Raw genomic sequence first — 16,353 nt, forward strand, 5'->3', positions numbered from 1 at the left:
CTGGAGGAATTAATTCCTGAGCAATGTTTCTATTAGCCCAACATATGTATGATAAACAAGGTTCTATTTATCAGGAAGGTATTACCTGTCTATTGGAATGTGGAGAATCTTTGTTCTTCATGCTATCAAAACCAGACAATCTGGGACACCGGCTCATTTGGAGGGCAACCAAGTCCTTCATGATGGAATTCAAAGCCTCTTGTTCATCTGAAATAAAAATAAGGATTTCCAATGACTGGCCAATTTTGGGAAAGGAAAGTTTCCTCCTCCCCACTGTTTTCTACATTATTTATTTCAATTATTTATATTCTGACAATATAACAATCTCCCCCAAACAGTTGGCAAGTAACATAAAGGATAATAAATATTTTTTATCATATTATATTAACAAAAACCCTCTCTTAGGATATTTCTAATATTTGCATGTCCAATAAATTTACAGTGTACTAATCTCTCCCCAGATTGATTAGGACCATTTTTAATTTTTCTCCCTTCTTGCTTGCATTGTGTTTAGTCATCACTAAATTACACAGGTAGTCCTCAATGTATGACTGGTCGCTTAGCAACCATTTGAAGTTACAACCTATCTGAAAAGGGGACTTAGGATCTGGACCAGAGGTTCCAATGCTCACTGCTCCCCCTCAATCATGTAATTGCACTTTGGGTACTCACAATCACAGCTGCATTTACAGCCATTTGCAGCATCCCATGTCATGTGACCATTTTTACAACAGTTTTACCGAAAAACTAGCACGTACCTCCAGTTTGGCAAAACTGTTCTATAGCAAACCATGACATCCATCTAATGACCACGGCATTTGCTTAATGACCATGTCCACTTAACAACAGGTGCAAACATATCATCTCAGATTGATCATGTGACTGACCCATTTTATGATCATTACAACTTATGATTGCAATCAATGCACAGATTCCATTACAGTTATAATTCAAGGACTACTCATATTGCTTCCTCTTCAGCACTATAAAGAACTGTCCTTTCTCAAAAATATTTATCTAGTTTGGGTATAGAAGCAAAGACCCAAAACAAATATTTTCTTATATTAATATTACATCAAAAAATTGGAACATTACAATCTGTGAAAAAGTCCATAACTTGGGAGTATTGAAGGAAAAATATTATCATGTATTCATGGAATATTAGTAATAATTGGATTAACAAAATTTGTCAACTTTCAGTCTTGAAATTAACTTTTTACTGAAGGAGAATCAAAAATGAAAAGAGAATAAATATATTTCTACATAGCCTGGGTTTAATTCACTGCTTACTTATTAAATTATTAAATCATTATATTGCAATTAATAAAACAATGTAATTTTAATAGTCTGAAAAGTGGTTTTTCTTTAATTTTATTTATTTATTTATTTATTTATTTATTTTATTTAGTTACATTTATATACCGCCCTTTCCCTGAAGACTCAGGGTAGTTTACAGGGAATTAAAAAATCCACCATACAAAAGTTAAAAAACCAAATTAAAAAAAATTAAATTGACTCTATACACTTAAAACCCCAATTAAAAATTTCTCCTCAGCCTGGGCCCGAGAGCTCAAAGAGCCAGGTCTTCAGGCCCCGGCGGAATGATCGGAGGTCGGGGGCAGTTCTCAGCTCCACCGGCAGCTGGTTCCAGAGGGCAGGCGCTCCCACTGAGAAGGCCCTATCCCTGGGTGTCACCCGCCGGCAATCTCTTACCGGCGGAACCCTGAGCAGACCCTCCCTGTGGGAGCGCACTGGGCGAAGGGCGTTTGATGCCGGCAGCAGGTGTTCCCTCAAATAGCCCGGACCCAGGCCATGTAGGGCTTTATAGGTAATAACCAGCACCTTGAATTTCACCCGGAGGGCAACCGGAAGCCAATGCAGCTCACGGAATAGAGGTATTACATGGGAGTATCGGGAGACCCCCATTACAACTCGCGCGGCCGCATTCTGCACCAGTTGAAGCCTCCGAGTGGTCTTCAAGGGCAGCCCCATGTAGAGAGCATTACAGTAGTCCAAACGAGAGGTCACAAGCGCATGAGTAACTGTGCGTAGGGCGTCTCGGTCCAGATAGGGACGCAACTGGCGCACCAGGCGAACCTGTGCAAAAGCCCCCCTGGTCACGGCTCCAATGTGGTCTTCAAAAGTGAGCCGTGAGTCCAGGAGGACGCCCAAGTTGCGAGCCCTATCAACGGGGGGTAACACCTCACCCCCCATCGTTAGAGGTGGAATAACTTGGTTAACCCGAGATGCCGATATGCACAGCCACTCAGTCTTGGCGGGATTGAGACGAAGCCTGTTTCTCCCCATCCAGACCTGAACCGCCTCCAGGCACCGGGACATCACGGAGAGGGCACCACTGGGTTGGTTCGGGGTGGAAAGAAAAAGTTGGGTATCATCAGCGTACTGGTGATACCCCACCCCAAAACCACGAATGATCTCGCCCAGCGGCTTCATATAGATGTTGAACAGGAGAGGCGAGAGGACCGACCCCTGAGGAACTCCACAAATGAGAGACCTCGGGGCGGATCTCTGCCCTCCTGTCAACACCGACTGCGAGCGGCCCTGGAGGTAGGAGGAGAACCACCGTAGAACGGTGCCTCCCACTCCCAACCCCCTGAGATGCCGCAGCAGGATACCATGGTCGATGGTATCGAAAGCCGCTGAGAGATCTAATAGGACCAGGACAGAGGAGCAACCCCTGTCCCTTGCCCTCCAGAGATCATTCACCAGCGCGACCAATGCCGTCTCCATGCTGTGTCCGGGCCTGAAACCCGATTGGTACGGGTCCAGATAATCCAGTTATAGATGTAGATATGTAGATACTGTATAGAGATATAATTTAAGTACAGATTTTTTTTCTCAGAGTTATGTGTAGTTTAGTTTTTATATTTTATGAGTTTTTTTAGATTTGCTGAAGATTTTGGTCTCCCCACCTTTTTCTTTCGTTGATATTATTTGTATTTTTTCTTCTCTCACTAAGTAGCTACTTTATATAATAGGTTAGTTTTCTTTTTTAAAAGTGGATAGTCATTTATACAATGATAATATAATAATATTGTTATTTAAATATAACCTTGCAAAATTTTTCTATCTGGACGTGGTTAGTTGATCTCGGTGGGGGTTTTCCAATTGTTTTGCCCCTGTCATGGACCGATCATCATCTCCTGTGGCTGGTCTTCTGCTTTGCCACTCCCCGCTGTGGGCTTGTTGAACCAACTAGATGGTTCCGCCCCAGGCGCTTAATGGACCCTGAGAGGTTCCAGGCAGCGCTGGGGTCCCCACCTGCCTCCTCTGCTCACAGCTCGGCGGATGTCTTAGTGGAAGCCTGGGAAAAGGCAGCCACAGAGGCACTTGACCGAGTTGTACCCTTGCGGCCCCTGACCCGGTGCAGATCCCAGTAGGCTCCATGGTTTTCTGCAGAGCTCCGGGAGATGAAGCGTCGGAGACGGGGCCTAGAGAGCTGTTGGAGATCCAGCCGGTCTGAATCCGACCGATCGCGACTAAGATACTTTACTAGGTCTTATCTCGCGGTGATGAGGATGGCGAGGTCTAATTACTTTGCTACCCTCATCGCGTCTGCAGATAATCGCCTGGCCGCCCTGTTTAGGGTGACCCGCTCCCTCCTTAACCAGGAGGTGAGAGAGGATCCCTTGCAGGGTCGTGCCGAGGAGTTTAGCCAACATCTGTCGGACAAAATCGCTTGGATTCGGACCGGTTTGGACTCCGACTGGGCAGAGTCTGACAATCAGGACATGGGTGGTCTTGTTGATGTTATCTGGGAGGAGTTCGATCCTGTGACTCTGGAGGAAGTGGACAGGATTATGGGGAGGCTGAGCTCCACAACGTGTTTATTGGACCTGTGCCCTTCCTGGCTGGTTTATGCGGCTCGGGAAGGGACACAAGGCTGGCTCCAGGCGGTGATATCTGCATCTTTGAGTGATGGTAGTTTTCCCGCCACCTTGAAGGAGGCGGTGGTAAGACCTCTCCTCAAGAAGCCTGCCTTGGACCCAGCTGTATTAAACAACTTTCGTCCGGTCTCCAACCTTCGCTTTCTTGCAAAGGTTGTTGAGAGCGTGGTGGCGCATCAGCTCCCTTTGGTCCTGGATGAAGCTGATTATCTAGACCCGTACCAATCGGGTTTCAGGCCTGGGTACAGCATGGAGACGGCATTGGTCGCTCTGGTGAATGATCTCTGGAGTGCTTGGGACAGGGGATGTTCCTCTGTCCTAGTCCTATTAGACCTCTCAGCGGCTTTTGATACCATCGACCATGGTATCCTGCTACGGCGTCTCAGGGGATTGGGAGTGGGAGGCACGGTTCTTCAGTGGTTCTCCTCCTACCTCCTGGGATGTTTGCAGTCGGTGTTGGCAGGGGGACAGAGGTCGACCTTGAGGCCTCTCGTTTGTGGAGTTCCTCAGGGGTCGGTCCTCTCGCCTCTTCTGTTCAACATCTACATGAAGCCTCTGGGTGAGATCATTCGTGGTTTTGGAGTTGGGTATCGTCAGTATGCTGATGATACCCAGCTTTTTATTTCGACCCCAAACCACCCCAGTGATGCCCTCAACGTGATGTCCCGTTGCCTGGAGGCGGTTCGGGTCTGGATGGGGAGGAACAGGCTTCGGCTCAACCCTGACAAGACTGAGTGGCTGTGCATGCCGGCATCTCGGGAAACTCAGATTATCCCATCTCTTACTATGGGGGTTGAGTTATTACCCCCCGTAGATAGGGCCCACAACTTGGGAGTCCTCCTAGACTCACAGCTTTCTTTAGAAGATCATATAGTAACTGTGACTAGGGGGGGCTTCGCCCAGGTTCGCCTGGTGCGCCAGTTGCGGCCCTATCTAGACCGGGATGCCTTGCGTGCAGTCACTCATGCGCTCGTGACCTCTCGGTTAGACTACTGCAACGCTCTCTACATGGGGCTGCCCTTGAGGACCACTTGGAGGCTCCAACTGGTGCAGAATGCAGCCGCGAGAGTCGTGTTGGGGGTCTCCCAATACTCCCATGTTACACCTCTGCTCCGTGAGCTGCATTGGCTTCCAGTTGCCTTCTGGGTGAGATTCAAGGTGCTGGTAATGACCTTTAAAGCCCTACATGGCATGGGTCCGGAGTACCTTAGGGAGCACCTGCTGCTGGCATCAACTTCCCTCCGTTCAGTGCGCTCCCAGAGAGGGCCTCCTCAGGGTGCCACCGGTCAGAGAGTGCCGACTGGTGACCCCCAGGGGGAGGGTGTTCTCTGTGGGTGCGCCGGATCTGTGGAACTGTTTACCGGTTGAGCTCCGGATGGCCCCCGACCTTCGCTCCTTCCGACGTGATCTAAAGACCTATTTGTTTGAACAAGCCGGCCTGGTCTGATGGGTTTTGGGATTTTATCATATTTTTATGTAAATTTATTTGTTTTATTGGGCATTATGGTTTAATCTCTTCTCAATTTTTGTATTTCTGTATTTTAGTATTTATTGCCCTGTTCACCGCCCTGAGTCCTTCAGGAGAAGGGCGGTATACAAATTAAATAAAATAAATAAATAAATAAAATAATAACAACAGACCCGGCTACAGCACGGAAACGGCATTGGTCGCACTGGTGGATGATCTCTGGCGGGCCCAGGACAGGGGCTGTTCCTCTGTCCTGGTACTACTTGACCTCTCAACGGCTTTTGATACCATCGACCATGGTATCCTGCTGCGACAGCTGGAGGGGTTGGGAGTGGGAGGCACTGTTTTACGGTGGTTCTCCTCCTACCTCTCGGGCCGTTCGCAGTTTGTATTGGCAGGGGGACAGAGATCTACCCCGAGGCCCCTCAGTTGTGGGGTGCCTCAGGGGTCAGTTCTCTCCCCCCTCCTGTTTAACATCTATATGAAGCCGCTGGGTGAGATCATCTGTGACTTTGGGGTGAGGTATCACCAATATGCGGACGATACCCAGTTGTTCATCTCCACCCCGAGCCAACCCAGTGATGCCCTTGATGTGATGTCCCGGTGCCTGGAGGTGGTGCAGGTCTGGATGGGAAGGAACAGACTCAGGCTTAACCCCTCCAAGACTGAGTGGCTGTGGATACCGGCATCTCGTATTGTCCAACAAGTTCCATCTCTTCTGATGGGGGAGAGGTACTGACCCCCTCAGAAAGGGCTCACGACTTACGTGTCCTCCTGGATTCACGGCTTAATTTGGAAGATCATTTAACGGCTGTGACCAGGGGGGCCTTCACACAGGTTCACCTAGTGCGCCAGTTGCGCCCCTTTTTGGACCGAGATGCCCTATGCATGGTTACCCATGCCCTCGTCACTTCTCGCCTGGATTACTGCAATGCTCTTTACATGGGGCTGCCCTTGAAGAGCACCCAGAGGCTTCAACTGGTGCAAAATGCGTCCGGTACTCCCATGTTACACCACTCCTGCGCGAGCTGCATTGGCTTCCGGTTACCCTCTGAGTGCGGTTCAAGGTGCTGGTAATAACCTTTAAAGCCCTACATGGCTTAGGCCCGAGGTACTTGCGAGACCACCTGCTGCCATTGTCAACCTCCCATCGCCCAGTTCGCTCCCACAGAGTCGGCCTCCTCAGGGTGCCGTCGGCCAGGCAATGCCGGCTGGCGACCCCCAGGGGAAGAGCCTTCTCTGTGAGCGCGATGACCCTCTGGAATGAACTGCGCCTGGAGCTGCGGACGGCCCCTGACCTTCGGTCCTTCCGCCGTGACCTGAAGACCTGGTTGTTCCAACAAGCGGGCCTGGACTGACTACGTTTTTTAATTAGGCTTTTTACAGGGTTAAATTGTCTTGTAATTTTGCATTTATTGTTTAATTCTTTAAAAAATTGTATTCTATGTTTTTTAATTTTTATTGTTGTGAGCCGCCCTGAGTCCTGCGGGATATATATATATATATATATATATATATATATATATATATATATATATGTATGTATGTATGTATGTATGTATGTATTTATGTATATATGTATATATGTATATATGTATGTATGTATGTATGTATGTATGTATGTAAATTTTTTGGCTTGCTAACAAAGAATAAAGGGAGACCGATATGATCATTTCAAACTTATTAATTCTCATCAGTCAGCCATACCCTTCTGAGGTTTGAAATGATCATATCGGTCTCCCTTTATTCTTTGTTAGCAAGCCAAAAAATTTACACAAATATGAGCTGCCACTGCTGTGGCTACTGCCTGTACGATGGCCTTGGGCTAGGCTGATACAGGAAATAAGATTTTTCCCGTGTCTGGGACTAAGCAAGTGTATTCTGAATGCTTAACAAACATTTAACATACGGTATAACATCCGGTACTGGGCCTAAAATGCAAAGGACTTTCAGAGTTTTTTAGGCTTTGAGAACTTTGACAGAAAGTTTATTCCTACCTTTGCACAGTGTAAATTTAAACCTCTATTTAAAAAAAGCAATTTCAATTTGCTTGGACAAGTACAGAGCAGGTGACATTTGAAGAGTTAAAACAGCTACAATAGCCCCTTCTTCAAATACCCCAACCCATCCAAGCAATTTAATGTCCAGACTGATGTTTGCAATATGGCTATAGGAGCAGTACTCTTACAGGAGGCCTGGGGGGACGACCATCTCTTGCCTTGTGCATTTTATTCTAGAGCATTCACTTCCCCATAAAAAATATGGCATTTTTAATAAAGAACTGTTAAAACAGCTTTGACCAATAGATACATATCTTGGAAGGGGTGTATTGGTCAATACCGACCACAAGAATCTGGAAATGCTACAATAGATTAAGCCACTATACCTGAGGCAAGAAAGATAGAGTCAGTTTTTCTCTTGCTTTGACTTTTTCATTACATATGTATCAGACTAGAAGAAATTGATGCTGGATGCAGTGTCACATAAACCTGAGTAGTAATGAACACCCCAGGCCTGGTTACTGCTAGGGGTTTACAACCCTATAACTTTCAGCAAGTTCCTGCAGAAGCAGCTATTGAGGTATTGGGGGCAGCACTAATGTCCCAGGATTTATTTGCCAACAGCAATCTTGTGACCAGTTTTCATGAGCCAGATGGATAACTTAGGGAGTCCCACTAATACTATATCCCCTTATATTCCAATATTTTCAGTGAAAGGAAGGGTTTTGAAGCTCACAGAATAGTGGTGCCTCCCTGCATTTTTGACAGAGGAGGTTTTGCTACTTTGCCATGATAACCAGACAGTGGGGCATGTGTGTGTGTGTGTGTGTGTGTGTGTGTGTGTGTGTGTGTGTGTGTATTCAAGATGCTGCCCAAAACATCAAGAGATTTTTCATGACCTAAAATAGCAGCGGATATCAAGGTTTTCCCTTCCCTGAATTCAAACGTTCCTGGAGAAATGCCAGATGTGTGCATGTCCCTGACTTGGTGTGGCAATTCCATCAGCATTTCCCAGAAAAGCAACGACCTTCCAAACTCCCAGTTCCTTTCCATGCACCGGAACCGCCCAAGGAATCTATGTGAAGGAGTTAACCAGACAGTGTGGGACCCACTGGACGGAGATATGGCAATTGATGCAGTCCAACCATCCGCTTCCGGCCTTCACTTCCTGAGAGAGAGGGGAGAGGAACATGCTAATCATCTAGATATTTTCTAGACAGGAGCACCTGCTCCAACAGATACTTCAGATAAGGGGGTGGATTTCTTTGAACTGGCTTCATTTCCATCCCTCCCAAATTCCTATGAGAACTCGGACAAGAGGATGCCATGGAAGAAGCGAGGGGGGGGGGCTGTTTTAAAAGGAGGTAATGTAAAGACAGGGGCAGAGTCAGGAGAAAAGTCAAATGGGGAATTAGTCTGATATTCCTACCTGGACACAAGAAGATGAAGTTTGACCATGGTTGAATACTGCTTAACCTTATCTTACCCAAGTGCAAACCATCAATCTAAATCTGACTATTCACATCTGTCAATTAGTGGTATTCAAAACATTATGCTCTAACTAAATGCAAGAAGATATACTGATAACGTATCCTTCTTCCATCTTGGACAACTTACAGTGGCTATACTTGAAAAACATCAAGAAAATATTTCATTTTAAATAGAATGGAATGGTTTAAAAGAAAAACAGTAAAATTTGTTTCTATCCTGTCAATACAAGCTATAAACTCTGTCTGCACTGGTTGTCATTTCTAATCTTAATTTGTTCTCCTAGGCAATTTTGCATTCTTTGGCTGTTCATAAACAGATCTTAGTGACAATATTTTGAGTTACTATAAAAGCTGCTAACTTTTTATATAATTTTGGTGAAAGTTTCAAAAGCTGTTTTTACAGAATCCAATATTTATTTATACAGATTAAATCATGGGTCTTCAAACTTGGTCCTTTTATGACTTGTGGACTTCAACTCCCAGAATTCCTCAGCCAGGCACACTGGCTGAGGAATTCTGAGAGCTGAAGTCCACAAGTCATAAAAGGGCCAAGTTTGAAGACCCCTGTATTAAAGAGAGACTAATAAAGCCAGGAATTCAATCAGATGATTCAATTCCTCATGCAAAGTACTCTAATAATTGTCAATTTTGTTTCTAAATCCCAGTTCAATATATAATCATTAAAGGTAGGAATCAAATGGAATATTTCTCATAGAAAATATGTTTATTAAATAAAACAAGAGGAAAATCAAGTTGTACAGGTAAGATATTTATAAAAATAAATAATAAAATATCATAAGAAGTTGCTGTTTCATTGTCATCCAGAGCTGTATTCTGCTCCAGAATGTAAGGATTATTTGAGAGTTGGAGACAAATACTGTAATTCAACAGTTTTGTGTGCTGAATCCAAAAGCAGAGATATATTTAATGCAGATTAGTTACAGATAACTGTAATTATTGATTTCATTTATTGATATATTTATTGTACAATTTTATACATGTAGCAGATATATATTTAATGCAGATAAGTTACAGATGACTGTAATTATTGATTTCATTTATTGATATATTTATTGTACAATTTTATACATGTACATATGGTAGTAAATATAAGCTCTATGTGTTTTTGTTTGTTTTTAGCTTACTTTTTTATTTTTAAGATTTTATGTATTTTTTCTTTGCTTTTTGCATTCAATTAATAAAGAAAAAAATCCTAAATATCAAATAGTGAACATATCCTCTTTTATACAGACCTACTACTGCAGGCATGTCCAAAGTCCGGCCCGCGGGCCATTTGCGGCCCGCGGGGCGGTTTAATCCGGCCCTCTAACAGCCCTCCCTGCTCTGTGCAAATGCGGCCCTCCCTTCTGATTGAGGGTGGCAAGCAGAAGACTGTCTGCCGCAGGAGGGCGGTGAGAGGGCCGCATCCTGACGTCACTGCCCAAACTTGGAAGACGAGCGGCGCAGGCGCGGGGCGGGCCTGGCGGGACTCACTGCCCTACTACAAATGCATCAAGTTCGCGCTCTCGCCGTCCTCCGTCTCCTCCTTTCCCGGAGGTAAAGCTAACAACTGTGGCTGCTTGCTGCTGCTGCTGCTGCTCCTCCTCCTGCCGTATTGACTCTCTGCTACCCATTCCGAGAGGTGCGTGCGCACCTCCCCAAACCTGCCGACGTTTGGGGAGGTTTGGGGAGGTGCGCGCTGGGGAAAAGGCTGGGAGAGAAGGGGGTCCGGGCTGGGGGGGAGGGATGGGGTGGGGGAGAAGGAGGCTTCCCGGGCTGGGGGGGGGAAAGCAGAAGCGAGGGATCAGGACTCCTCCCGCTTGGCTGCTGCCGCCGCGGCCACCACTCCTACGGCCGCCGCCGCCTGCTCTCTTGGCTGGTTGCTTTCCGCTTCTCTCCCCCCCGCCTGCCCTCCTTCCTGCCTTCCTCCCCTCCGCCTCGCCTTCCCCGCTCCCGCGTTTTCCCTCTCCCCGCCTCGGATTCAGGGTGATTCCCCGGGAGAGGGCGATGGGATTCCGGTGAGCTTTCAAGCCTTCTCGGCGGTCTCCGGCACGGCTCAGGAAGCGTTTCTGCGCCGCCCGGCCCGAGCCTTTGCCTCCTTCCCTCCCCCAAGCAAGGCGTCCTTTTTCAAGTTGCAAAACCAAGCGGGGTGAAGCGGGCTGTCGGGAAAGACATTCAGGAGGGTCCCCCTGGAGAGGAGTGGGAGCGGGAGAAGGAGGAGGAGGAGGAGGGAAAGGAGGAGGAGGAGGTGATCGACTCGCCCAACCCAGTCCGGGCCGGCCAGCCCCGTAACGTCCGAACTCGCACCGCAGGCAGAGAGGCAGGAAGCCGAGAGGAAGAAGACTCGCGGCGGGGACGAGCGCGATCCAGCAGCAACACCCCGGGTCAGGCCCCGGTGGCGGAGGAGGCAGTGGCGGCGGCGGAGGCGGCTGCAGCACCGGCAGCCTTCCTAGCAGCGGCGGCGACAGAGACAGAGGCGGCGGCGGTGGAGGAGGAGGCGGCGGCGGCGGCTGCAGAGGCAGCTTCCTAGCTGCATTGGCTTCCGGTTGCCCTCCGGGTGAGATTCAAGGTGCTGGTGATGACCTATAAAGCCCTAAATGGCTTGGGTCCAGGATATCTGAGGGAACACCTGTTGCCGGCATCAAGCTCCCTTCGTCCAGTGCGCTCCCACAGGGAGGGTCTTCTCAGGGTGCCGCCAGTAAGAGATTGCCGGCGGGTAACACCCAGGGGGAGGGCCTTCTCAGTGGGGGCGCCTGCCCTTTGGAACCAGCTTCCAGTGGAGCTGAGGACTGCCCCCGACCTCCGTTCATTCCGCCGGGGCCTGAAGACCTGGCTCTTCGAGCTCTCTGGCCCAGGCTGAGGATCAATCTTATTTTAACTGGGGTTTTATTTGACAGGGGCACATACAATTTTTTCTTTTTAAATCTGTTTTAACTTTTGTATTTCGGTTTTTTAATTACCCTGTAAACTGCCCTGAGTCCTTCGGGAAAGGGCGGTATAGAAATGTAATAAAATAAAATAAATAAATAAATATGCTTATAAAACATTACTTTGGTCCAGCACTTTGTGCCCTCACCCAAATCACCTCATCCAATCTGAGCAAAAGCAGCAGGAACCCTATCAGTTCATGCTACCGAAATGGCTAGGCTAAAAAGATTTAAGCAATCACCAGCCCTGATACTAACAAACATTATTTTTCAAAAGGGGATTAATAAGGTTAAATGAAGCAAACTGGAACTAAATTCACTACAACTTTACAAATGAAATGTGGACTGGCAATGACAATGAAATAAGTGGATTCATAGCGCTAGCTCTAAGAAAATGTTAATTTGATAGTAAAATCAAAGGAAAAAAAGAAATGTAAGCAGTCATCATTACATCTATACACATACAGTAAATTGGGGGGGAGGGAGGGAGAGAGATTATTTTGTATATAGTGCATTCAGAAAGTATTGAGACTTTTGTCAATTTTGTTATGCTATAGCCTGATTTTACAGTTGTTGAAATTCAATTTCCCCCCCTCATTAATCTACACTTAGTACCCCATAGTGACAGAATGAAAATAGAATTTTAGAAATGTCTGTAAATGTATTAAAAAACCTAAAATATCACATTGGCATAAGTATTCAGACCCTTCACTCAGTACTTTGTTGAAGCACTTTTGGCAGCAATTACAGGCTTGAGTCTTTTTTGGCTATAATATGATAAGCTTTGCATAACTGGATTGGGGGATTTTCTGCCATTCTTCCTTGCAAATCCTCTCAAGATCAGTCAGGTTGGATGGCAACTGTTGGTGGATAGCCATTTTCAAGTCTCTCCAGAGATGTTCAATAGGGTTCAAGTTAAGGCTCTGGCTAGGCCACTCTAGGACATTCACAGAATTGTCCCTAAACCATTCCACTGTTGTTTTATTTATTTTATTTATTTAGTTACATTTATATACCGCCCTATTCCCTGAGGACTCAGGGCGGTTTACAGGGAATTAAAAAATCCAACATACAAAAGTTAAAAACCAAATTAAAAATATTAAATTGACCCTGTACTCAATTAAAAAGAACCCCAATTAAAAATTTCTCCTCAGCCTGGGCCAGAGAGCTCGAAGAGCCAGGTCTTCAGGCCCTGGCGGAATGATCGGAGGTCGGGGGCAGTTCTCAGCTCCACCGGCAGCTGGTTCCAGAGGGCAGGCGCTCCCACTGAGGCCCTATCCCTGGGTGTCACCCGCCGGCAGTCTCTTACCGGCGGGACCCTGAGCAGACCCTCCCTGTGGGAGCGCACTGGGCTAAGGGCTTTTGATGCCGGCAGCAGGTGTTCCCTCAGATATCCTGGACCCAAGCCATTTAGGGCTTTATAGGTCATCACCAGCACCTTTAATCTCACCCGGAGGGCAACCGGAAGCCAATGCAGCTTTTTGCTTTGTCATTATGGGGTACTGAGTATAGATTAATGAGAAAAAAATGAATTTCAACATTTGTAGAATCATGCTGCAGCATAAGAAAATTTACAAAAGCAAAGAGGGTCTGAATATTTTCTGAATTATAGACAGATGACAGAGGGAGGGATGGAGGGGGGAAGTGTGAGTGAGTTCTGGCTGTTAAAGATCGCTATGTGGAAGGAGAAAGATCATTTAGAGAAGATGTACAAAGGACAGCCAGTCATTCTGGGTCTGAAGTCACTTCTGTATAAATTAAATCAACTCCCTTTTTTTCATTTAGAAAGGATAGCTAGTGTGGAGAATAATATAAACTTAGCCAGTATGTGGAGAATGTCACTACTTTACGAGATTTCATCCAATTTATTTCTATTTAGATAGCATTACTACCAGATGGATTCGTAGCTGGCTGATAGGCCGTACTCAGCGTGTGGTCCTCAATGGAACCGCATCTACATGGAAGGACGTGTGTAGTGGGGTGCCCCAGGGCTCTGTTCTGGGCCCAGTGCTCTTCAATATCTTCATTAATGATTTGGATGAGGCAATAGATGGGAAACTCATCAAATTTGCAGACGAAACCAAGCTGGCAGGAATAGCCAATACTCCAGAAGATAGGCTTAAGATACAGAAGGATCTGGACAGACTCGAACACTGGGCACTATCTAACAAAATGAAATTCAATGGTGAAAAAAGTAAGGTTCTACACTTAGGCAGGAAAAATCAAATGCATAGGTATAGTATAGGTGGTACCTTGCTCAATAGTAGTAACTGTGAGAGGGATCTCGGAGTCTTAGTAGACAATCACTTCAATATGAGCCAGCAGTGTGCTGCAGCTGCCAAAAAAGCCAACACAGTGCTAGGCTGCATTAACAGAGGGATAGAATCAAGATCAAGTGAAGTACTAATACCACTTTACAATGCTTTGGTAAGGCCACACCTGGAATACTGCATCAAGTTTTGGTCACCACGATGTAAAAAAGATGTCGAGACTCTAGAAAGGGTACAGAGAAGAGCAACAAAGATGATTAGGGGGCTGGAGGCTAAAACATATAGGGAATGGTTGCTAGAATTGGGTATGTGTAGTTTAATGAAGAGAAGGGTGAGGGGTGACATGATAGCAGTGTTCCAATATCTCAGGGGCTACCACAAAGAAGAGGGAGTCAAGCTATTTTCCAAAGCACCTGAAAGCAGGACAAGAAGCAACGGATGGAAACTAGTCAAGGAGAGAAGCAACCTAGAACTAAGGAGAAACTTCCTGACAGTTAGAACAATTAACCAGTGGAACAACCTGCCTCCAGAAGTGGTGAATGCTCCAACACTGGAAGTTTTTAAGAAGACACTGGACAGCCATTTGCCTGAAATGGTATAGGGTTTCCTGCCTGAGCAGGGGGCTGGACTAGATGACCTCCAAGGTCCCTTCCAACTTTATTATTATTATTATTATTATTATTATTATTATTATTATTATTATTATTATTATTATTATTATTATTATTATTATTATAAGTTGGGGAAATTGTAAATGCTATCATGTGTGTGCCAGGAGTGCCTTAGCAACCAATGATGTCTGACTTCATTTGATCATTGCCTATTTTAATAATAAAACAGGTCCACCACAAAATATGTGAAAACAAGCACAACTGCTCTTCTGCATACTGATGCATCCATATCCCAGTGCACATGTACAGAATGGAACAGGGGAGATATTTATGATATATCAGTAGGTCTCTGGGTTATTTCAATATACTCAACTTTTTTCAACAATAAAGAGAAAACATTTTATCTGTCAAAATTAGATTTCAGAAGAGGGGGACCTGGCATGTATTTTTGGGTGAAAGGATTATGAACTTGATTCTGTTATGATACTGAGAACAACTCCTTAGGTTAAAAAGCACCAAACATATTTTTGCATCAGTTTCTTGTTAATGGGTTTTGGAATGCTAGCACAAATCCAAATCTGGCCCACTGCACTTTTCCAAAGACTGTACAAGCCTACATGTAAACCTACAAGCTTTGACTGAATATACTGAATATTAAGCAATATATTCATCAACCACCACCACCACCACCACCCCGCAAATCTTCTATCCACGCACAATTCAAACACTGGATTGCGAGTAAAAACTGAAGGTTGACAGAGAAATCATTAGTACGCAGCAGCGCTCTGTGAAACCTCCCGAAGTTTCCGAGTGCTTCAGACAGAGCTAACCCAAGGCAAGACCACACATTTAGATCGCGCTCCAGCAGCATGCCGCTACCGTCAGCGCTGATACGTACGAAGCTGTGCCTATTATATTAACTTTCTCCCGCAGAGAAAAACCCGCGCCCGCACAGCCAGCAACAGGGCCAAACAGCTACCACCGCAGAGCTTTCTTCTGTTTTGACGTCAAAACTCAATTCTAGCGGGATTGACCAGATGCTTTGACTCTCCGCCAAGATCAGTCCTCTCACTTACCCATTCTGGCGGTCGGGACTGCGGGCTGGGAGATGTGGAGCCGTCACTCAGCTGTCCTCTCTTCCCCTCTTGCTCCGCTCCTCTTCCTTCCGCCCTCACAGCAGCCGCCGCCGCCGCCGCCGCCGCCTCATACCAAAGCTTTTGCCCAGGTACCCGCTTCAGCCACCTCCTTCCTAAGGCCTGAAACAAGCGACTCCCCCTCCACTCGTCTTCCGTCGATGTATCCTACTTCTTCCTTCAGCGACAGAAATGCGCTGAAATTCTATGCAAGTCTCTTACGCTCACGCACGCGCAGTTCCTTTGGTGGAAACTGAAGGTTCCCTAGCGGCGCAAAAGTACGCGTGCGCACTCTCAGGAACAGGCGGGGCTCCTAAAGTTTTCAGCTGCCAATTACTGTACCAGGAGCGAGCAACGTGAGGGGTTGCTCAGTCTATCGTGGCGTGGTAGACTTTTGCAGGTGGTAATACGGGCTTGCCGGAAACTCTTCTCAGAGGAATGTATATGGAGATTCTCAGTTACTTTGGGATGACCTTCAAATGGTACGGGAGCAGGAACGTATTTCCAGAAAACTTGCAGACTATAGGAACCTATCCTTCCATCCCC

The 16,353-nt window shown here is 46.2% G+C and overlaps 1 protein-coding gene across 3 annotated transcripts in view; it reads right to left on the minus strand.

Moving 5' to 3' along the window:
• MAP3K3 (mitogen-activated protein kinase kinase kinase 3) overlaps positions 1-16,019 on the minus strand; it is a 58,397-nt gene extending 42,378 nt beyond the window's left edge. For all 3 annotated transcript variants that reach the window (XM_083376669.1, XM_083376670.1, XM_083376671.1), the window contains exons 1-2: positions 15,751-16,019; positions 86-207 (exon numbers count right to left, since the gene is read on the minus strand). In XM_083376669.1, coding sequence (XP_083232795.1) covers positions 86-207; positions 15,751-15,754 — 126 coding nt within the window. In that variant the 5' untranslated portion in view covers positions 15,755-16,019. The remainder of the gene's footprint in view (positions 1-85; positions 208-15,750) is intronic.
• Positions 16,020-16,353: the final 334 nt, after the last annotated feature.

Source organism: Vipera ursinii (genome assembly GCF_947247035.1).
Source record: "Vipera ursinii genome assembly, chromosome: Z".
Lineage (NCBI taxonomy): Eukaryota > Metazoa > Chordata > Lepidosauria > Squamata > Viperidae > Vipera > Vipera ursinii.